The 25,639-nt window shown below is 37.4% G+C and overlaps 1 protein-coding gene across 1 annotated transcript in view; it reads right to left on the bottom strand.

The window, feature by feature from the left end:
- The window catches only part of Smp_156160 (hypothetical protein), a gene marked incomplete at its 3' end in the record, with an annotated part of 81,425 nt that overhangs the window by 32,835 nt on the left and 22,951 nt on the right, over window positions 1–25,639 (bottom strand). The window contains exons 7-10 of the mRNA XM_018798333.1: window positions 20,893–20,956; window positions 11,023–11,805; window positions 8,751–8,959; window positions 3,455–3,900 (exon numbers count right to left, since the gene is read on the bottom strand). Of these exons, the coding sequence (XP_018653285.1) occupies window positions 3,455–3,900; window positions 8,751–8,959; window positions 11,023–11,805; window positions 20,893–20,956 (1,502 nt within the window). The remainder of the gene's footprint in view (window positions 1–3,454; window positions 3,901–8,750; window positions 8,960–11,022; window positions 11,806–20,892; window positions 20,957–25,639) is intronic.

The following is a 25,639-nucleotide window of genomic DNA, read 5'->3' as shown; positions in this document are numbered from 1 at the left end:
ACACAAATTGGGGATAAAAGGGGGTGAGTTAGCGACATGGTAAGTAATAATAATAATAATAATAATAATAATAATAATAATAATAATAATAATGTAAATTGTCTTGCTTCTAATATGAGCAGGAATAGTATCATCAATAGAGTTCATCATTTCATTTATTTGTGTGTAGGCTGTGATACTGCCCGGGTGCCCAAACCGAAGCAGGATTTTGTGTCAGTAGGTGTTAGTCAACACGTTGTAGTTTGTAATAAAATAGGTTAGAATATTCAGAGGGGGAATCTGTTCCTCCAAGACTGTGGATGGTCTTTGTTGATGAATACTGATTAGTATGAAATTTAGGGCTCTATGATGATTGCCTTCAACTTTCTAGTATATATTATGCACAAAGAGAAGTATTTATGTTGTAATTTTATTTTTGCATTTACAATCAGTATGAAAGTCGGTGAAACAGTACAAAAAAAAAGCACTCCTTAGCTAATTATCATCCCTGGTAAGCTCTACAAAATTCTTATGAGATCCTCTCGCTTACGATATTTGTCAATTTGATCAGAATGATAAACAATTTCTTACTGAATCTAACATCTATTGAAATAATTCCCGAAAATCTAAGGTCATTTGTAGTCATATTGTAAAAAACTACAAACTTGAAGTAAAGTTTACAAATCAAGGAGTTAGAGGAACATGGAAACAGGAAATGTCAATCAAATTATTTGTATAGTTATCATTCAATGGACCCCAGCAATAATAACAGAACTGGACTCATAGGAAGCATTTCTTTTGAATAGTTACATAAATATGAGCAGCTGCGGGTGTGCATGTACTCAGAAGAAAACTATCACACCACTTGTCAGATAAACTGCGCATATACGCAACCAAAAATTATAGATCCCTAAAACAAAAATGCATTAAATTCCAAATCAGTTTATTCAATGATAATTTTGGTTTACTTATTTATTTAATATATCACCCTCGAAACACATATTTATGACTTTCTTCATCATTTAGACATTTGAACGAATTTTAAATGCGAAACTAATTTCATCCTGTTAGATAGTTGTTACCCACTTAACACCACCTCATTGGCCACAATATTTCTAATCTTAGCCATTAGTTATTTGTTCGTTCAGACAAACGTATAAAAGCACATTTGTCTAAAAAAAAACTGTTTAGTGATAAATTTAATAAAAGTACCTTCGCGGTGCAATTGGTTAGCTCTCTAAACGCCCTGCTATGCCATCCTTTTGAAATACTTTGATACAACCACGTGTTTATACCCAGTGCCAGAGGAGTCTACTTATTTCTTTTATGTTGTGAGGGTGGTTTTACGAACTTGAAAGAATGAAAAGTGTACATCCGAAGCTTAAGTCCGGTTAAAGAATATGGCGAGTCAACAGCCATGGGAATTGAAAAATAGTGATTCCAAACCAATGGTGTAAAGGAGCCCCAAGATTTCTAGTGAATAAATGCCATACAAATATATTTTGGTCATCGAATACCATGGGGCTACATCTCCTGACGTCGCTGCATTGCTTTGTAGATTAGATCTTCAGGTTAAATCTTCTGAAAGTGGTCTCCTAAGAAAACCGTCCATTTTGGTTTGAGTAATCGGGGTGTATTTCAACTAACTAATACAACTTTTACAATGCTCATGTGGTAATCAACTTAAATGGAGCGGTTTAAATACTCATCTTTCACATAATGAGTCACAGATTCAAGCCACATTACTTATTCCGGTCCAAGCAACCTGTGTTCAGTACAAAAATCCATACCTAGTCGGTGCATTTGTACATGTAAGCTTCTCTAACTGAAAAATCTCTAAAGGACAAATTACAGCACAATAGAGGCTAACAATGTAAAACATTCAGTTGTCTCAAGAAATAAATGTAGTGTTTCTTAATTTGTGATAATTTTTCATAAGAATGTTAAAACTGACACCCCCAGTAACGTATTGACTCCATTATGAATGACAATGAATGAATCACAAAATATAAATTCTCAGTTTTATTCTACACAATATACTTAGACTAACCCCATTTGGAGAACTATGGTACTAAGAACCAAACACGAAGTGAATTGAATTTTCTTCAGACTTTCATTTACTCAGGTAGACGGTAGGAAGCGCTGAATAGAGAAATGAATCTCAGCTTATTCAATCATATCAAGCGTTTGACTCAATATTCATGGTTAAACAGAAAAAGGTAATTGTACGTATAGGGTTGTAGAGATCGAGTTTCATCGAAATCATAAACCGATCAATAGTATACCACCACTGAAAATCTGAGAGCACTGGACGGCCGTTTCGTCCTAGTATACTGGCTCAGTAGTCTAGAGATTAAGTATTCGCGCGCAATAACGAAAACCCTGGGTTTGATTCTCGTGTGCGTGTTCGTGGATGTCCACCACTGAGGAGTCCCACATTAGGACGAAACGGCTATCCAATGCTTCCACCTTTTTAATAGTGGTCTAACACTGATCGGTTCATGATTTCAAAGAAAAAGCCAAACTGTAATGAATATAGTGATAAACAAACACATACACTCATTATCGGAAGGGGGTTTTGTGGAGATTTTAGTAATTTTATATAGTTGAGATCATGAGTCAATTAAAGCTAGACCACCATAGAAAACCTGGAAGCACTAGATGGCCGTTTCCTCCTATTGTGGGACTACTCAGCAGTGCGCATCCACGATCCACGATACAAGTGAATCAACTGACAAGATCAAATATGTATATAAACATAATGACTTGAAAAATAAAGGATTAAATTAATTTATTTGTTGAAAATCTGGAATCATTGATGTGAACATGATGATATTGTACAAAATACTAAAACACCAACAAAAAAACTGATTATTCTCATTATTTAGTCAGTCAGTCAGCTACAACGTAGGACCAGGCACATATATGCATCGGTCCAAGTTGACATACCTCGTTAGCACAACAAGATCAACACCGGATTCATAGTAGTTAATTTAGTGGTGGTAATATATAAAAGATCGTATATAAGGATATAGTATTGGAAGGAAGAAAGTTATGAAGCAATTTTAATCTCGAGGTTTAAGGGAAGATAAAAAGTGTATACACCTACGCCATTGTGATCGATTCTGAGCCATGTCACCTAGAGTCGCCAACCATTGGTTACGATAGTCACGCGGACCCCAACCAGGTAGTCTGCATCTACCAACATGGCTCAGACTAGAAGTTAGTGACTTCAAGCACTGACGCCATGTTTTGGTTTGGCCGCTCCTAACTCTTTTCCAACCATCCTCAATACTAGTCATCATAGAGCATCGTGGTAATCGGTGTTCAGGCATACGTAACACGTGGCCCAACCATCTCAGTCGATGAAGATTCATCACCTCATCAACTGATTTACCATCATTTCCTAATACCCTGTGTCTAACCTCACTATAACTCATTATTAATTATTAAACAATTACATACTACTACTTACCAATAAGTGATTCAATATCCCAATGAAAAACAAATGCAGCAGGACCAGAATTCCATTTCAATTGATTTTCATTATTTATATCAACTTTATCTTGACTATTTGTTACTGTTCTCGATCCAATTAAATATAATTGTACAGGTGGTAAATTATTTGTACATAATTTTTGTAAATCATCAATTGTTGAATACTTTAATCGACTAGGTGCAGTAAGATGAATTGTACCAGAGGAACATGTTGAATTGACACCACCACAAAATGGTGTAGCTAATGATGTATAAACTGAATATTGATTTGGTACACCAGCTAGTGATCTAGACTTATATGATGACATTGTTATTGATGGTAAAGTGGAAAATGTAAAACTTAAAAATGTTGATGGATGATAAACTTCAGTAATGAATTGAGCTTGTTCAAAAAGATCTCTAGCTGATTGTTCTGTTTCAATACTAAATAAAGAGAAAAATGTTTTATTTTTAAGGTGGCAATTGAGAAAGATGGAACTCTGTGTATATCTATAATGGGGTCAAGCCTTCTGAAAAACACATACCTCTCGATTCTATAGCCTACCGAAGTTTCATAAACCATAGGTTCCTTTACGTCCAATTGTAGACATGTCAAACTCACCATAACATTCAATAGAAAAATGGTTGGTGAAATTATTAGAACCATTACACCAAGACTTGGTTAAGTAGAGCTAAAAACGTATTTGAATTTGTGGATAATACAAAAAGTGTGAATATAAAGGGCAAAGACGCGTTATCACTAGATATAACATTTTAGTTCACCAACATCCCACTGACAGACACCATGGATTACACATGTGAACAACTGCTAGAAAAGAAAATAGAGATACCGATCCCAATAAATAGAATCAAAGAGCTTCTGTTGAAATATACAATGAATTTCTGCTATATGTTTAACGATGAATTTTATAGACAAGTAGATGTAGTAGCAACGGGATCACCCCTACGACCGATCCTCAATAATATTTTTTTCTAGACAAACTGAAAAATGGATGGCTGGAAGACATCCTAAAGAGAATAAATTATTATTGTTGATACATAGATGAGAAACGACAGTTGTTGAACAGTTTCAATAACGTTCACCCAGCTATTAAATTCAACAGCGAAGAGGAGAACGATTATAGTATATCTATCATTGACGTCCCATTTTCTAGAAGGATAGACAGTCCCACAAAAAGAAATGTATTTAGAAAGAATACGTAGACAGGTCAGTATACCCATTTCCATAGCTTAGCACCTCTTTAACACAAAATAAATTTGGTTAAATGTCTCAGTCACAGAACCAAACTATTATGTTCGGAGGATAGTGTAGATAGCGAAACAGATAAACTAAAAAAACACGTCAACTCAAAAGATCTGTTGAAAGGACGTTTCACGTCTCCGAGTTACATGTAGTTTTCTCAACCAAACCAGTACTTACACAACAAATCAAGCATAGGTTACCGATAATGGGCTCCTCTATGTGTGTACATCAATTCAACAGCTCCTGTACAGCTAGTTACATAGACCGTACTCAGAATGCTTTATCCTTGTGTGCTTGTGAACACGTACCAGCATGGTTGGCAAAAGGAGTCACTATATCTATTGATAGCTCCATTCTTTCTCACTTGGTCGGTAGTGAACATCATATTAAAATAAATGAAACCTCTGTTTCATTTCAAGTTCAAAATAACCCACATAAAGGAGCTACATTATATTTCTTCTACATCTGGATCAACTCCAGATAACTTAAATTATTTATCCAGAAGAGGTATATACAGCCTCTATGTTTACCTTGGTCCACGATGGGAGCACGAGATACCTTAACTTGATATTATAAACGTTTAATCTCCCCTCCTAATTCCTTTTGTATCCATATCTTTATTAATCCACACATTTATCTTCCCCAATACATATTATCTCTTTTTTATCGTAATCACCTTGATAACGCCTATCTTTATACATATTATATTCACATTACATTATTATTATTATTATTATTATTATTATTATTATTATTATTATTACTATAACTACTATTACCTCTATTACCAAGACGAAATTCTTCTACTATGCATTGTATTCACATGATTTATTGAATGACTATTATATTGATTATACCATGACATTTTACTAAGAAACACTCTGAGCTTTATTAAATGACCTTTCCAATTTACAAATAACACAATTTTGAAGTATATATGTCATAACCAAAAGCAAACATTCAACATTTTTAACATATAACACTACGTTTCCTACGTTTCTAAATTCCCCATAAATCTTTTTGTTTTCCGCTTGTTTATAATTTCAAGGATCATATCTTCGATGTTTAATTTTTTCTACCACCACTAATATCTTTACTCCCTCTACTTTCCTGACATTCATACAGACAATTTTCTCTCGTTGTTCTAATAAACTATGGCAACTTCAACTGATGTACATATATGACAGGTCTTACTTTATGTTTGATAGACTGATACGTTTTAACTAGGTAATTATTATACACTTGAGGACTATGGTATTCTCCTATACAACTCTTATTGTTAACTTTCATTTCACTCAATGTTCGAGAATTCAACAATATCACTCGGAAAAGTCTCTACAAGGTCAGAAAACATCAGCAAATGTTTTATTCAGTCAGTATTTAATTCAAACATTAAAAATACAGAAAAATCAAGAACCCCATGTCATATTTCAATTAGATGGTTAACTATACTGTTACTATGTTCAGCGTTTCCAGAAAATTCTATAACATCAAGGTCATGTGAAACTTTAGAAATATACTTGATTTTTATACATAATCTAACCTAAACTTAAACTAAAGCGCTTACTTACATTTCGTACCTTTTCCCTACTGTTCAAACTGAAGTGCAGAAGTAGTCAGTGATTATAGGAAACATCTACGAAGCCACTACGCCCATATGATTTTGAGATAGTGGAGATTTGTAGTCCAGGTGGATGATTTTGATGGAGCTTTGTTCCCTGAGTTGGATGGTTTGGTCGTAGAGCTTTCATCGTCCTTCTGAACGACATCATCAGCAAAAACCTCGGGTTTGTGCTCCACGACCAAACCATCCAACTCAGAGAACAAAACTCCATCAAAATCTACGAAGCCAGAAATAAGCGTTCAAATCGAAAACTTATCACTAGTTAGCTGATGTTATTTGTTTCAACGTTTCTCAATTATTGTTAATTATCTACCCATTATTTAGTTTTGTATCAGTTATGTACAAACCGTTATTTCTTATTTATAATGTATTGTGGTTATATAATTGATACATGTAATCCAGTGAGTTTTTCACGAAGAAGGACAATACAATTATAGAAATTAAATCTGCTTTCTAACTTTAAAGTTCTGATGGGTCACTGAAAGTAGAATAAACTGTATGAACCACCCATCAATAGGTCTTAGAATTTCGGGTTATTGTTGACGATTATTTATGTTAATGGTTAGAGTGAAAGTTATTAGTTGACTTTATCATCTAAAATGTTTCGATTCAGCGGACACACAAGAATCTACAATCTCAAAAGAAAAGAATCTCCACATGAATTAGTCATTTAACAGTGACAAACGTTATGATGATGATGTCTAGTCTAGTCATGAGTGCTAATTACAATTTTATAGATGAAGTTAAAATCTGATCATGAATTCTAAGATATATCATCATCATCATCATCATCATCATCATCATCATGAAGAAGAAGAAATCGATCTAGACAAGTAAATAAGCATTCAAATGGTAAAAAAAAACTTGAAAAACGGGATTTTTTCAGTTTGTTCCTACGCAAGTTCTAATCTAAATAATGAAGAAAAATTCCAAAACGTTTTTCATCTTAAAAGTCGCTTGGTTTAGAAAAAGGCTGACCTCATGATAAAACCAGCAATGCCTGATATGATGTTTTCAAATTTTTCTACACCACATATTTTAAGATGTTTTATATGTCAGAAGGGGTTTGGTGGAGATTTTAGTAATTTTATATAGTTGAGATCATGAGTCAATTGAAGCTAGAACACCATGGGAAACCTGGAAGCACTGGACGGCCAACTCGTCCTATTATGGGACTCTTCAGCAGTGCGCATCCACGATCCCGCACTCGCGAGATTCCAATCCAGGACCTACCAGTCTCGCGCCAGAGCACTTAACCGATAGACCACTGAGCCGGCCGGCATCCAACGGTGTTGATGTCTAACTTTAACCGATTCACGAAATTGAGCAACCATTCACCAATGTCATCAGTCAGTTGATATCTCCCAACAGACGTGGTTGAATTCCACTGGTTATTGCTTCTCACTAGAACTCCAGGAAATACCTCATGGAACCAGTCACTAGTGAGCACATGATCGTTATCAGAAGGGGTTTGGTGGAGATTTTAGTAATTTTATAGAGTTGATATGTGTGTCATTCATCCTACAAAATCACTTATATGACGAATAAACATACGATAGGATATTGTTTGGTGACATGTAAGATGCCGAGATTAAGCTTGTAAGTGTTGTGTTGTCTGTGTTGTATCCATTTTATGCTCCAACACATGACCCCATTCAATAACCTATGAATATTTGATAAAAGTATATTTTCAAAATTATTTATCAGCTGAAAACCTCCAAAGAAATCAGTTGAAGAAATTTTGACGGGATTGATTATATTTTTAAATTTTATTCGTCATAGATTAATTGATTTCAGTTGTAGAACTATTGAAGATCAAAGAGTACTAGATACCGGTTTCATCCTGGTATGTGACACTTCAACAATGTGCATGACCTATGACCCCGTTCTGGGGCAACAGACTTATGAAAATCAGGTCTCAATTGAAGTCACTCACAGAGTAAACCAACCTAATCAGATGCACTTAATCAATGGCATAATCGTGTTCTCATTAATGGTCGAAGTTTTAGTGAAATTTTGTGTCTCGTATAGTTTATACATATCGGAAGTGAAACAGGCATTATTTAAAGTATTGAACGAGCGTCTCTACATATGACAAATTAACTGAAGTTGGAAATGTGTATACCATTTAGTCCTAACGTAGCGAACTCTATGAGACCTTCAGGTCTTAGGTTCAATCCCTAGTGGGCTTGCAGACACACAGTGTTGAGGAGTTCCATACCAAAACAAAAAAGTTATCCAGCGTTCCTTGCATTTCAATGGTACTCCAACTTAGATCAATTTAACAAATACAATAGACCAAATTGTTGTTAGTTATCTTGAAAATTGCTACATCAGAACACTATATATATAACCAATAATACAACTTTTATAGAATGCGAAATAAAACTTTTGTCTAACACTTACCGTTCTAAACAACCCATATTTATATCCCATACTGTTACTGTACCATCTAAATAATTAATCAATAAAAGATCTTCAGCTAGTCTCCAACCAATAGCTACAACTGGACATGAAGATAAATTACTTGTATTACGTGCGTAAAGGAAGGGACGTTTTTCTTTTAAATTAATTAACCAGACTGAACCATCTGCACCAAATGAACAAATAGTTGTCTGGATATAAAAACAAATTTTTTGATTAAGAAAAATAATAACCGATGACTATATACATTTACCGGTAGAAATGAAATAAATGAATTATTAATGGATGTTATTCAATTTATATATACTGAGACTTTTATTTATAATTAGAGAGGGAGATATAACAGTAAAATTCTACTATACACTCCCAAATAGATACATCTCTAATCAATATACAACGTTGTCTCAGTTGAATATTTTCACAATAAAGCAAAAAAGAGTTGAAGATCTTCGATTTCAAACGTTCCAAAACGTTATATAAGAATGAAGACTAAAGGAATGGTAACTTCCAGGAGTAATTTATAGACTATCATTATATGTATTTTTGTCTAATGATTATTAAGTAACTAGATTATATACATCTATACTTCTTTTATCATATAACTTCGATTGACCCACTAACTACTGTTATACGATTTACGATTCTTAATCTATTCAAAGTTTATTATTCATAGTCTCTCCTATTCACAGACACTTTTGGCTTGATCCTGTATAGTTGCTGTTTTCTATTTTATGGTGTCATGACATCTAATCTTGTTGGGTATGTTGGCTCCCCAGAAATCACTTAGTAAAAATCTTATTTTTGCGATTTTATTTTGGAAATTTGAAATTCTCGTATCCGCTCCAAAAACGACCCTTTTTAGCTTCAAATTGTATTTCCCACTTGGAAGAACCATAAATGTCATTCGTTAGTTGCCTCCTTTAACATGCTATTTTGTGACGTTTCCCAAGGACCTTTTTATACTGAATATATACGCTTGAGTGGTGTTCTTGGTTGTTCGTGCTTCTGTCTCCTTGTGAAATATGCATTTTACTAAGTCGAACCTGGTTTTTTCCCTCTAGATAGCGGGGCTGGGACTCATCTAAACAGTTTAGTTTGCCTTTTCTTTGTGTCGCTGATCCTTCGTTCCGTTCACCGATTTTAGGTGATCTTGTAATCTATTCAAACATAGCAGGTCTGTTTGTATATAAACTACGTCCGCTGGAAATATAATATTCGTATAGTGGAGGTTGACTGCTGTGTTCTGTGGAATGAAGGGATAGGTGGGAAGAGAACTACAGAACAGTAGACTAATAAGGACTCATGGTTACTAGTGCTGGTTGGATGAGTAATTGGTCAACTCAGGGACACTAAGTTATAGAAATCGGGATTCTGACCGGTGGCTTTGTAACATGATATTAGACAGAGGCAAAAACACTACAAAATAGATTCTACATTAAATATTAGTATAGTGATTTGTGTAGATCTCAGTATTTCTAAATTTGAATTCACATTGTTATTCATCTATTAAGACTAGGCTTATTTATTCAGCTTTAAATGAAACGCTTTTTGCGATAATTAATGGTGCTAATCAACAGACTAAACTGGAAGAGGATTTGGATCTACAACTCCGTGGTTAAGACTATATCTTGACGATCAAGTGGTTAGTTATCGATGCGATCTGATTTGCTTGCAAAGAAACTGCGTACACGTGATTCGTACAATGGAGGATGAAATTGATTTCTGGACCCAACGGGTAGGACTAGGCAAGGACAAATAAGGATTCAGAATTGGCACAGAGCTGCTAGTGCTATTTTGACGTGTTATTGGTTTAGCACAAGAACAAGGTCGTATGAGTCTGTGTTTTAATTGGCGACTTAGTCACGTGATAATTAACAGGGAAAAAGTCATTAAAAAACCCTCATCCATGAGTCCACGCGTTTGAATCCTACTTTATCTACTTCAGCCTGCACAGCCTAGTTATATCACCAGAGGTCACATGAAAGTGGTTGCGGTCCAAGATTGAGTATGTACATCTTAGTTTCAAGCCATGCTCTGACCGTGAGGGCTAATGACACTAAACAATTCTCAAAACTGAAGTATATATCTTAGTAATTGGAAGCTGAACGCCTTAACCACTGAGCAATCCCTCTGTACACATAAATCTATGCTTGGTGAATAAGTTAAATTACCGATAACCTATGAATGAAACATAATAGTAATAGGCAAATAATAATGAAGATTAGATATTGAACATTTGATGAAAACGACTAACCGAAAGTCTCGGATTCCCAGCAACCATATTGATTACAGATGAAATAGGAGGACCAATTGTTAGGCCAATACAAGGTGATGCATGACATCGATATACAGATAGACATAATGATTTACTACAATTATTGCCAACATATTTTCTACCACTACTACTAATATTGTTGCCAGTAGATTCATACCATGAATTTAAATCCCATAAACGAACAGTGAAATCCATTCCACCAGACAATAGAAAATCTGGATTGAATTGATAATCTGTAATTGTGCTACTGATATTATTATTAGTAGTAGTCATACTATCTCCATTGTTATTGTAATTTACGGAATTGGAATCATTTGATGAATATGATTGTCTTTCACAACTAGCTGGATGTAATAAACTTGTCACAGGACCGATATGACCATTTAAACAAAACTTGGACAACTGATTATGATGTTGCATTGGAAATTGATCATCTTGACTGTTATCAGGATGATCATGGTGCCAATAAATTGTTTTTAAAAAATCAACCATACGAACAATTATAATACGTCCATTAGACAAACCAAAAGCTAAACGATATGGATGAATTGTAGGGGGTGAACCCTGGACACGTTGATATGTGGTCATTTGATTAAGTTGTATACAAACAGTTACACTTAGATTATCGTTACCGTTATTATTACTATCATTATCATTACACAATATTTGATTGGTTATTGGGGAAGCCGTCAACGAATCATCTAATAAGGAATGATTGGGGCTAATTATATTTGAATGATATTTCGAGTCTGTAATAGAACTCTATCAAAATGTAAAGAGAGAATACACCAGAATAAACATAAATGCCATAAAATTGAAGAAATATTTACAAAAAGTATTTGTCAAGTATGTGTACAATTAATTTATCACTGAATAGTGTACAATATCATATTTATCCAGTCTTTTAAATCCCTATCGAATTCTACGGATCAAGCCGAAATATGGCCATTTGTTTTAATAACTCTACATCACATACACTATGTTGAAAAGTTAGATGGTGAGATGTGTTTGACAGGAAACCTTACACCTAGTTTTTGAGTTGATTGACACATGTCAGCAAGGCGTAACTGAAGGTTGGAACATTTCAAACTATGAAGCTCTGTGACATCGGTTCGAATTTCACAGAGAGCTTCATCAATCTTCTCAAGACTACTGGTACACATTGCCGACAAATATGAAACATAGGTCCCACAGAATCTTCTGCCGACTACCTCTTACCAAGTATATGAGTCTGTGTTCAAATTCGGTTATCAGAAGTCTTTATCCTATGTCCGTAACTGAAGTGCTTATTCACACTCAAGGATAATATAAATTGGTATGACTGAAGCAAATCATGTTTTTCTTTAGATTTTTTAACACAATGATATATTCACATGTGAATCAATTCGTAATCAAATCACTCTGACTGGGATGAATGGTTTAGGTTCGAATCCCCAAATGTCCTAACATGGCCGAGGGTGGAGAAAGTCTTCTCTCATAATATTGCACTACTGCCCTGTGGATTGGACCCCTAAGTTAAAGGCTCGGGGAAGAGCTCCCCTAAGAAAACCACCTGATCCGGTCTGTGAACCGGGACAGTATCGCAGCTCACACAAACTTAATGACTTGTGTGGTACATATATATCTTGGTGCTCATTTGTATCAATGTTTATGCTATCACATAAATAATAAAACCAATGTAGTGTTTATGTTGAAATCAGACTTCAGTTGATCGTCAATCAGTCAACCATAATCAATGTAGAGCCTTGCACAGATGAACATCAATCCAAGTTGACATACCACGTCAGCACAACGAAATGAAATTGAGCAAGATGAATAAAAAAATTGCAATAATTGTAATAGCCATAGTAGTGATAAAGATTAGGTATTGAGAATATGGTATGGGTTGAAGAAATGAAAATGTATGGATGGAAGAAATCAAGATTTTAGTAGAAAATAAGGAGTTAGTTCATCAGCACCACTATAACCGATTCTTTGTCATATCATTCGACATCTCTAACAACTGATTGCGATTATTAAGCGAACCCAGGTAGCCTGCATCTGCCAACATGACTTAGTATAATAGTCAACGACTTGATGAACTAATCCCGTGTTCCAAGAAAGAAAAGAATGGAGTGTGGGACAAACTTACGAATCAGTGATCGGATGTTAACTACTCTAACAATGAATACATTTTCCCTTCGTTAACTGAGAAATAACTGGGACAATATTCTGATAATCAATAAATACCATAGTAGAAATATACCTATAGATGATAAGTTTCATCGAACTGACTATGCACTCCATTTAACTCAATAGATCTATACAAATGATGGAATTAATTATTAACATAAGATCAGGTATCAATTAATGTTTCTTACTTTGTAAAACTAGTTAGAACACTTATTAGCTAAAGCTTATCGATTTCAAAAGAGACTTTTGAAACAATGCCTTATCAACTAGTTACTAATGCATAGATTTCATCACAAGTCGATATCTGATAGGCTGGGTTAGTGTGTATAGACATATCACAGTATCCACATGTCATCGTAAGTTTAAACGGTAAACGCAAAATTACAAACGAGACATGCTGTTGAAAGAAATCGATTATATACCCAGTTAAGATCTAAGTCTACATGTCCATATTTAGGCTGGAAAGACATATATATATATATATATATATATATATATATATATATATATGCTTTTAGTCTTCTCATCTGGAAAGTGGGTTTGGTATATCGTAGGAAGTGAATGCGGTAACTGAGTCAGATATAAGAACACAACACGCCTGGAAAACATTGAGCATAAAGAGGAGCTGTCTCAGCGCTAACTAACTTTACACAACACCACAAGTAGGATCAAGTCCTAGAATTTTTAGGACTTATTGTGGCAAGAGTAGTAGATAGTCAACTCATGAAATCTGAATCCATTGACTTAATGTTTCACATTAGAGTGACAATTTGAAAAAGAGGTATTTTTCAGACCTTTTAGTGGAATAACATGACTAATGTAATCAAGCAGGTCGACGATAACTCAATAGTTCAACTTCGATGACAAACCGTAAAGTGATGAGGATGATATTTGCGTTATATAATCACAAATTAACTCTCTGAGATGCTTCATACTTTTCAATGGATTCGTTAGCTGATATTAGTTCTTAATGAGAATGATCTCTAAAAATATATACATATACATATGTTCCAGAAATCACTTCAACTAAGAAAAAAATTTTCAATGATCTCCAAACAAAAGTATCAAGTACAGAAAATAATTGAGAAGTAAGACAAACAAACCACTCACTGTCAAAAACATAGCTATATTAGGCAATGCATGTTTTTCCCATACAGTATGTAGATCACTACACATAATTGGAGGCGTAATAGGCACACCTAAATTGTAGAAAAAAGTATATATATAAATATAGATAAAAAGAATGAGTGACTAATGTCAACATTATCAGCTTCATACAATCCATTATATTCACTGATATCAGAAGTTATGAGTGGATTAGCCAATACAATTATTTATCTGAATATGATAGATGGGATTAATAAAAGTCTCTACTTTTATTTACCAAGGAATGATGATGATGATGACGAATATAGTAAAGTTGTAATCAGGTAATTTCTACATGTGCCTTATACCCTTTTTTTCATGTTTAGTGACGCAACATTCATTTATTTAACCACAGAGTAACATATGTAAAGTGTAGCTACAAATACGATTGTACAGCTTTAGAGAATAGCATCGCTGAAGAAAAGATTCACTTCGCTGAATCATCTTCATTTTTGATTAACTCTTTATCGAATTGAAAATAAAGGCGTTATTTCCCAAGAATTCAACTGAAATTATTCATGAAAAAGAATTTTTCTTGATCACTATTCTGAATAATAAACATCGGGTACTTTTGCAATTATATCTGGCGCTCTGAAACTCCCATACCTAGCTAATGATTCACGTAGACACTATAAAATTCTCTTAATGTTTAAACAGATTTCAAGATGTGTTATCATTGGTCTTTTTCGTTGCTCCTACCTTGACGTGGTGGTCGGGCTTGCATATCGTGATGAATCAATCGAGCTATACTAGCTGGAACAATTGTTCCTCAAGGTCCTACCATGCCAGGCAGGTCGTTTGAAGAGCGGTGAGACTAAAAGCAGCAAACCCAAGGTCCGAAGGTGAAGTCGTACTGCTGACTGTACAGAGGTGTGACAGCAGTAAGGTGTTTCCTTCAGACAACCAGCATGACAGCGATGCTGCCCTCCCACAAGGAGGGGTGGGGTTAGAAAAGGTCGACCCTAAAAATGCACACCTCGCCTTATCCCACGGATATCCGTCTCCGGTGGTAAGGTCCTTTGAAGAACGGAGCTAACACAAAAACTACCCACAAAAAGGTCGTGTGTGACCGACCTCAAGCACTTGTCCCTTGGGCACTGCGGTCACGCTCTCAGGTCATTAAGATCACTTCTAACCCAATTTCCTTTTTAGGTACCTCTAGAAGAACTGCCCTCATACCTCTAACAGCACTCAAGACCACTGTATTCATAATCAATCTCCTTCTTCAATTCCTACTATTCCTTCTACCTTGAATTTCAACACTAAACTTCCTCTCTCGGTTTCCTCCTCAAGTGTCACCATGGCCAACGATTCTAGTGCGCGAAACGCTGTTTTAGGTCTACTAAAACCTCGCTCCAAACTACACATTGGAGCCTTCAACGTACGTACCCTATGCCAAATCGGTCAACAGGCCTCCTTAGCTAAAACCCTAGAATCTCGTACCATTGATGTATGCTGTGTCTCCGAAACACACATACAGGATCCTAGTGTGGTCATTCACTTGACCTCACCTCGCCAAAATGGACAGCCAACGAAATACACCCTCCGTGTATCTGGCGACCCGTTGGTTAGTTCTCGCAGACTTGCAGGTGTAGGCATAGCACTAAGTACAAGGGCAGAACAGGCACTATTAGAATGGATCCCCGTTAACAGTCGCCTGTGTGCTGTCCGGCTAAATGGCTCCGTAAGAACTCGAAAGGATAGGGACACACGTCGTTGCCTTTTCGTCGTTTCTGCCTACGCTCTCACTGACTGCAGCCATGATGAAGTAAAAGATGATTTTTACAGAAAACTCTCTGAACTTCTTTAGAAAGCCAAGCGCTCAGACATAGTAGTCGTAGCGGGTGACTTTAATGCCCAGGTAGGCAGCTTAAACCAAAGATAAAGACATTTAGGTGGGTGTTTTAGTATTCCGGCTCAACGAACCGATAATGGTGATCGTCTGTTGCAACTATGTTCAGACAATCGTTTATTTTTAGCAAGCACTAATTTTAAGCATAAGGAGAGACATCGTCTAACATGGCGACCACCTGCACCAAACCAACGATGGACTCAAATACACCATATTGTCATCAGTGATCGTTGGAGAGGCTCAATAGAAGATTGTCACTCGTATTGGAATACTTGTTTAGACTCTGATCACGCTTTAATACAAGCGCGCATTTGTCTGCGCCTCAATGGACGCAGGAAAAGTACACTAAGAAGACCCATTAGGATTGAACTGGAGGACGAGAAAGCCAAATGCGAATTCCAGAAACAACTGAGTTCACATCTAGGCAGTTCTGTAAACGAGACTGACCTAGATGCTGCTTGGAAAGACACACGAACAGCTGTGGAAACAGCAGTAACATCTATTAGTCATTTAAACCATAGGGCTCCAAAAAATCAATGTATTTCCTCTAAGTCTATTTCACTGATGGATTCGCGTAAACTCATCCCATCAGGCTCTGAACATGACGAAGAGCGTAAACAAATTAGATCTAGGTTAACTAAAAGTCTAAGGAACGATCGTGAGCAGTGGTGGGCAATGAAAGCAAAAGAGATGGAAAAGGCAGCGGCTGTAGGCAACACCAGGCAACTATTCAGACTAATAAAAGAAACCGGAATTAAGAAGTCAAGTGTAAGTGAGACAATCTCGGAAAAAGACGGAACCCTTATCTGCTCTCAACCCAAACGTTTAGAACGATGGGCGGAACACTTTAAGGAGCAGTTTAGCTGGCCTTCAGCTACTGCACAACTACCCACTATTCCCAGAAAACCTGAATGGAACATTGAAGTAGGCCCCCCGACCCTACTTGAAGTTCAAAAGGCTATAGGTAATCTGAAACGAGGAAAAGCAGCTGGTCCTGGTGGATTGGTTCCAGAGGTCTTTAAATATGGTGGTCCAATTTTAGCGATTAGGTTGACTAATATTCTGGCTAAAATCTGGGAGACGAATGTAATCCCATCCGACTGGTCACAATCACTGATTGTCCCAATATATAAAAAGGGGTCAAAATCATCCTGTGATAACCATAGAGGGATTAGTCTGACTAACATAGCATCTAAAATACTAGCCTCAATAATTATCAGGAGCCTAACTAAGACTCGTGAAATGAAAACACGAGGAAATCAGGCTGACTTCAGACCTGGTCGTGGCTGTATCGACCACATATTCACCATTCGTCAAGTTTTAGAGCACAGACACGCTTATCGGCGTCCGACAATGATAGTTTTTCTTGACTTGAAAGCAACATTTGACTCTGTAGACCGAAAGGTTCTGTGGCAGTGTCTGTCATTGAAAGGTGTACCTGAGAAGTACATAAATCTTGTGAAGGCTGTTTACTCGAACACTACCAGTCGAGTGAGAGCCTATGGCGAACTGTCATATGATTTTACAACCTCAAGTGGTATCCGTTAAGGCTGTCCACTATCCCCGTTTTTGTTTAACTTCATTATAGACCTGTTGCTGCAAATAACACTCTCTTCGACTGAATCTACAGGAATTGATCTCCTACCAGGGGGACCACTAAGCGACTTAGAATACGCAGATGACATAGTCCTGTTTGGTGAAGACGCTGGCAAAATGCAGAGTCTTCTGTTGGAACTCAGTAATAATGCCAGGATGTTTGGGATGCGTTTCTCCCCATCCAAATGTAAATTGTTACTCCAGGACTGGCCTGCGTCAACACCCGAACTAAGGATAGGGAGTGAAGTAGTCGAACGCGTCGGCCATTAAGAGTAGAAGATACTCGTAAGTTACTAGTATTTGACCACAGATGCCTAAGAAATATTGCTCGCATCTGCTGGGATCACCGGGTAAGTAATAGCGAGGTTAGACACAGGGTATTAGGAAACGATGGTAAATCAGTTGATGAGGTGATGAATCTTCATCGACTGAGATGGTTGGGCCACGTGTTACGTATGCTTGAACACCGATTACCACGATGCTCTATGATGACTAGTATTGGCAATGGTTGGGAAAGAGTTAGGGGCGGCCAAACCAAAACATGGCATCAGTGCTTGAAGTCACTAACTTCTAGTCTGAGCCATGTTGGTAGATGCAGACTACCTGGTTGGGGTCCGCGTGACTATCGTAACCAATGGTTGGAGACTCTAGGTGACATGGCTCAGAATCGATCACAATGGCGTAGGTGTGTACACTCTTTATCTTCCCTTAAACCTTGAGATTAAAATTGCTTCATAACTTTCTTCCTTCCTGTACTATATCCTTATATACAACCTATAATTTATATACTACCACCACCACCACTAAATTAACTACTATGAATCCGGTGTTGATCTTGTTGTGCTAACGAGGTATGTCAACTTGGACCGATGCATATATGTGCCTGGTCCTACGTTGTGACTGACTGACTGGTCTTTTTCGAAATTGGTTACAGAGTTATTGTTATATTGTACAATTATCTGAGTTTGTAATCATTACACAAGCTTTCTATAAATGAACCCAAATCAGTAACTTAAGAAAGAAGATGAAGGAAGCGATGGAAAGGAAGCGCTTTTGACCGAACCGAGAATACATGTACATTCATATATATATATATATATATATATATATATATATATACCTTAGAAAATAAAGTCATATTTTCAACTAATGTTGTGTTCTTCGCCATAAAATCAAGCTAAATCTCGGCCAATGGCGTCTGCTTATCTTTCTCAATAGAATTCCAGTTGATTGAATAACAGCCGCTTAGATTAGCACTAAAAGGACTGGATAGACATGAAACTGGTCACTACTCAGTGGTCAAGCATCTGTACAATATCTCAGTCATACAGGTCAGCCGATAATATATCAGTGGTAGTAAAACTGGGTGATGCAGGATTAAATCCTCCAGGTATCACTAGTTCTCTAAAGATTACAAGTACACCTTACTAATGAATGCCGAATAGCGTGAAACTTAAATCGAACAAGGGGGGTTCTTGTTGATTACCTCCAGTCACTTAATGAAATATATATATATATATATATATATCAACATATCATTATTCTAAGGAAAACATTACTTTTCACTATTGAATTATTTAACAACATTTGTTTCTTTTGTTCATCGACAATATTCAACGTGAATGAATCTGGTTTTATACACCAAGCTAATAATTGTCCATGAGTAGTACCGGCTAGTAGATATTGATTATTATCATTAGGATGAATAAATGCTGAAGTGAAACAACCAAACTTTTGTACAGTCGTAATAGTAGTAGTTATTGAATTTATACAATGATCAACTACACCTTTGTCTATTTTTGTTTTAATATTGCTACTGTTGTTAACAACAAAAGGCTATACAAATCATGAATAGTGTAAAGTAGGAAAAAAGAATGAAAAATTTAGTGAACAAATGGAGAAAAAATATTGACAAAACAAAATGGTCTAGTTGAAAGAGATATATTTGAGTGGTGGGTTGTATCCATTATAGATTGATCTTAGTTGGGGTACCATTGATAACTGAGGAATACTGGATAACTGTTCTCTATTAGTAGGCACTTATCAGGAGTGTGCAAAGACGAGACACGAAGGTTATGAGTTCAACCACTAGCTGAGTTGTGGTGCTCAGTATTGAGGAATCTCATACCAGTACGAAACAATTGTTTAATTCCCACTGGCTTTCAGTGGTACTCCAGCTGAAATGGTTGAAGTTAGACATTAACATCGTCGTAAGCCGGCTCATTGGTCTGGAGGTTAAGCGTTCGGGCGAGAAGGAAGGTCCTCGTCCCGTATCCCGTGTGCGGAATCATGGATGTGAGCTGCTGAGGGGTCTCATACTAGGACGAAACGGCCGTTCAGTGCTTCTGAGTTTTCAATGGTGATCCAACATTGATCGGTCCACGACCTCCGAAAAAACCCAACAATCTCCATCACACTACACTGATTCTTATTACGTAAGCCGGCAATTAAAATGAATGGTATTTCAATGTCTATTTTTCCAATCTGTTGGTTTACTTCATACTATGAAAGATTGATTCAAGCGTTTATTACTATAATCTGAAAAAATTTTCACCATATTAAAGCACAGATATGTTGACAAATAGTAATCTTTTCAATACGATAATTACAGAACCTGAAGAGGATTTATTGAAAAGAATACTCTTCGTTCATATATCTGTGCTTTATTATTCCTATGACAACGAGTACACCTATCATTACACTATCAATTTGTACTTCTTGCTGATGTAATCTATTTCGCTATTACCACTGACTCAAAAACTGCCTTCATTGGTTTAATATTTTCATAAATCCATATAAATATTATTGTATATTAAAGTAAAACCTGATGAGGATCTGATGGAAAACAACGTTGTTCAGTAACATATGTTGTTCTAATTCATTTTATTCTGTAAATCATGTAATCCTTGTTCCATAATGATGAAATCCTCTTACTAATACTACTATTACTAATACTACTACTAATAATAATAATGACAATAATAATATATGGATGATGACGAGAATAGATAAACATCGGAAAACTTTTTCGAGCAAAAAAAGTGTCATTATCCAATTTATAAAATACATCATGTACCACTTACGGAGAAAGTGGCTATATGCACTGGAACATCTGTGTAAATAGAATCTCTTGAATAGATAATAAGACTAAATAAAGAGAAAATAATAAAGAAGAAAATGTGAATTATAGTTTAGATAGAATATTTTTGATAGATGTCATGTCATGTTGTATGCAACATAGAGGACCTGACATATATATATATATATATATATATATATATATATATATATTCAATTTTCCTGCACATACACGCACAATCACATTAGCACAGTAAGATAAACTTAATCCAAGACAAATCGCAGGGTAATAGAAGTTGTATTAACAGTATCCGTAATTCATGTATCACAAGTGAAACTGAAGAAATGATGACTCCTGGAACTAGTTTGTGGATTATTATTATGTACATTCTTATGAAATGCATGTAACTGTTATATTTCGACAATCATAAATGTGAGTCAGTTGCCTACTGGAAACAGTAGAAGATGGTTGTGAAATATCGTGGATTGATTGGAGTTAGACATTAACACCGTTGAAGGCCGGCTTAGTGGTCTAAAAGTCAAAAATCCCCGCGCGAGACCAAGGGTTCTGTGTACGGATCCGGCATGCGGGGACGTGCAGGAGCACTGCCGAGAAGTCCCATACTAGGACGAAACGGGCGTCCAGTCTTCAGTCAAGAAAAAACACTATTCTCATAAGTAACAAATCAAATCTAATTTATTAGTACAGAAGGATTCGTGGAGATTGTAGAACTTTCATAGTTAGCTCACCAATAAAAACGAAGAAGCATTGGATAGTTATTTTATCTCAGCACAGATCTCCTCAGAAGTGAGCATCCATGACCATTCAATTGGTAATTGAACCCGGAACCCTCGGTCACGCGAGCAAGAGCTTAAATTGTAGACCACTAAGCCTGTATCCAGTGATATATATATATATATATATATATATATATATATATATATATAACTTACTTACTTACGCCTGTTACCCCTCGTCGAGGAGCATAGGCCGCTCACCAGCATTCTCCATCCAACTCTGTCCTGAGCCTTCCTTTCCAGTTCTTTCCAGTTGCTATTCATCCTTTTCATATCTGCTTCTATTTCCCGGTGTAGTGTGTTCTTTGGCCTTCCTCTTTTCCGCTTCCCTTCCGGATTCCAAGTTAGGGATTGAGTCGTGATGCACATTGGTGATATATATATATATATGTCTAACTTTAATCAATTCATGATAATGAGTAGCTATCATGCATAATCTGTGGTGAATAACTGTTTTGTATACGATATGGTTAACTCCGCCTGTAGCTCCTCCAGGGGCTACTGCCGGTCCCAAGCCCGGGTAAAGGAGGAGGGTTGGGCATGGGGTTAGCGACCCCATCCCGTAGAAAATCAACTCGCTAAAAAAACGCTAACCAGAAAAAATCATTCAAACCATTCAAACTCTGCCCTGGGAGTAGAAGGAAAAATGACGTCTCATGATGAAAGCCGAGTTCCTTCGGAAGTCATGAGGCCGATGCACCTTCTTACAACCAGAGCGACAATTTTTATAGGTACATGGAATGTCCGGACAATGTGGGAGACCGGCAGAGTCTTCCAAATTTCTGCGGAAATGAGGAAATACAACCTGGAAGTGCTTGGAATCAGTGAAACACATTGGACGCAGGTTGGACAACAACGACTGTCTTCAGGGGAACTTCTGTTATACTCCGGTCATGAAGAAGAAAATGCCCCACATACACAAGGAGTGGCACTGATGCTGTCTAGAAAAGCACAAAATGCACTTATAGGATGGGAATCTCATGGACCGAGGATCATCAAAGCCTCCTTCAAAACAAAGAGAGAGGGCATTACAATGAACATCATCCAATGCTATGCGCCGACCAACGACTACGATGAAGACGCTAAAAACCAATTCTACGATAGGCTGCAGTCAATCTTCGAGAAGTGCCCAACCAAGGACCTGACCATTCTAATGGGAGATTTCAATGCCAAGGTTGGAAAGGACAACACTGGATACGAAGACGTCATGGGACAACATGGACTGGGAGGAAGGAACGAAAACGGTGAGAGATTTGCAAACCTATGTGCCTTCAATAAACTGGTCATAGGTGGCACCATATTCCCACACAAAAACATACACAAAGCCACTTGGATTTCACCGGATCACACTACACAAAATCAAATCGACCATGTCTGCATCAACAAAAAGTTCAGGAGGATGGAGGATGTGAGAACCAGAAGAGGAGCTGATATAGCATCCGATCACCATTTGCTGGTCGCCAAGATGAAACTAAAACTCAAGAAGCACTGGACAATGGCGCGGACAACATCACAAAAGTTTAACACGGCCTTTCTTCGAGATGCTGACAAACTCAACGAATTTAACATAGCCCTCAGCAACAGGTTCGAGGCCTTTCATGACCTACTCAATGGAGAGGGAACCACCATAGAGAGCAGCTGGAAAGGTATCAAGGAGGCAATCGTTTCAACATGTCAGGAGGTTCTGGGCCAAAAGAAGCACCATCACAAGGAATGGATCACTGTTGGTACACTGGATAAAATTGAAGCAAGGAGGAACAAGAAGGTAGCAATCAATATCAGCCGAACAAGAGCAGAAAAAGCCAAGGCACAAGCCGAATACACAGAGGCAAACAAGCAAGTGAAGAGGAGCATCAGGACCGACAAACGTAAATATGTGGAAGATTTAGCGATGACAGCGGAAAAGGCTGCAAGAGAGGGAAACATGAGACAACTGTATGATACAACAAAGAAACTTGCTGGAAATTACCGTCAACCAGAAAGACCAGTGAAAAACAAGGAAGGCAAAGTAATCAACGATATTGAAGAACAACGAAACAGGTAAGTAGAACACTTCAAGGAACTCTTGAATCGACCAGCTCCACTGAACCCACCCAACATCGAAGCAGCACCCACAGATCTCCCAATCGATATTGGCCCACCAACAATTGAAGAGATCAGCATGGCCATTAGACAAATCAAGAGTGGCAAAGCAGCGGGACCAGACAACATCCCGGCAGAGGCACTGAAAGCAAATGTAACAGCAACTGCCAAGATACTCCACATCCTCTTCAGTAAGATTTGGGACGAAGAACATGTACCAACAGACTGGAAAGAAGGACTTCTCATCAAGATACCAAAGAAAGGCGATCTGAGCAAGTGCGACAACTACAGGGGCATCACTCTTCTCTCAATACCAGGAAAAGTCTTCAACAGAGTATTGTTAAACAGGATGAAGGATTCCGTGGACGCTCAACTTCGAGATCAACAAGCTGGATTTCGTAAGGATAGATCGTGCACAGATCAAATCGCAACTCTACGTATCATTGTGGAACAATCAATCGAATGGAATTCATCACTGTACATCAACTTCATCGACTACGAGAAGGCATTTGATAGCGTGGACAGGACGACACTATGGAAGCTTCTTCGACACTACGGCGTGCCTGAGAAGATAGTCAACATCATACGGAACTCCTATGATGGACTAAACTGCCAAATCGTCCACGGAGGACAACTCACCGACTCGTTTCAAGTAAAGACCGGTGTTAGGCAAGGTTGCTTACTCTCACCCTTTCTCTTTCTCCTGGTCATCGACTGGATCATGAAGACGTCAACATCTGGAGGAATGCACGGGATACAGTGGACAGGCAGGATGCAGCTTGACGATTTAGATTTCGCGGATGATCTGGCTCTTCTATCACAAACGCAACAACAAATGCAGGAGAAAACGACCAGTGTAGCAGCAGCCTCAGCAGCAGTAGGTCTCAATATAAACAAAGAGAAAAGCAAGACTCTCCGATACAATACAATATGCACCAATCCAATTACACTTGACGGAGAAGCTTTGGAGGATGTGGAAATCTTTACATATCTGGGCAGCATCATTGATGAACACGGTGGATCAGATGCAGATGTGAGGGCGCGGATCGGCAAAGCAAGAGCAGCATACCTACAGCTGAAAAACATCTGGAGCTCAAAACAATTGTCAACCAACTCCAAGGTTAGAATTTTCAATACAAATGTCAAGACAGTTCTTCTGTATGGGGCAGAGACGTGGAGAACTACGAAAGCCATTATCCAGAAGATACAAGTGTTTATTAACAGCTGTCTACGCAAGATACTTCGGATCCGATGGCCAGACACTATCAGCAACAAGTTACTGTGGGAGACAACAAACCAGATTCCAGCGGAGGAAGAAATCAGGAAGAAGCGCTGGAAGTGGATTGGGCACACTTTGAGGAAATCACCCAATTGTGTCACAAGACAAGCCCTCACATGGAATCCTGAAGGTCGAAGGAGAAGAGGAAGACCAAAGAACACATTACGCCGAGAAATAGAGACAGACATGAGAAGAATGAACAAGAACTGGAAAGAACTAGAAAAGAAGGCCCAGGACAGAGTGGGTTGGAGAAAGCTGGTCGGCGGCCTATGCTCCATTGGGAGTAACAGGCGTAAGTAAGTAAGTAAGTAATACGATATGGTTGAACCACTCTGGTAATGGCCTCTCACTAGAACTCCAGGAGTTGTATCATGAGGCTATTGATCAGTGAGTACGTGACCATTATTAGTATGAGGATTTGTAGTGACCAGAATTTTCATAGTTCAAATCACAAACTGATCTTAGCTAGACGCCCGGATGAAGGATCGTGGATACATACTGCTGAGGAGTCACATATTGACGAAGCGACCATCCAGTGCCTCCAGGTCTTCAATGGTGGTCTAGCTAAAATCGGTTTGTGATTTAAGCTCCAA

Source organism: Schistosoma mansoni, chromosome 6 (assembly GCF_000237925.1).
Source record: "Schistosoma mansoni strain Puerto Rico chromosome 6, complete genome".
NCBI lineage: Eukaryota > Metazoa > Platyhelminthes > Trematoda > Strigeidida > Schistosomatidae > Schistosoma > Schistosoma mansoni.
This window is presented reverse-complemented; position numbering and strand designations above follow the sequence as displayed.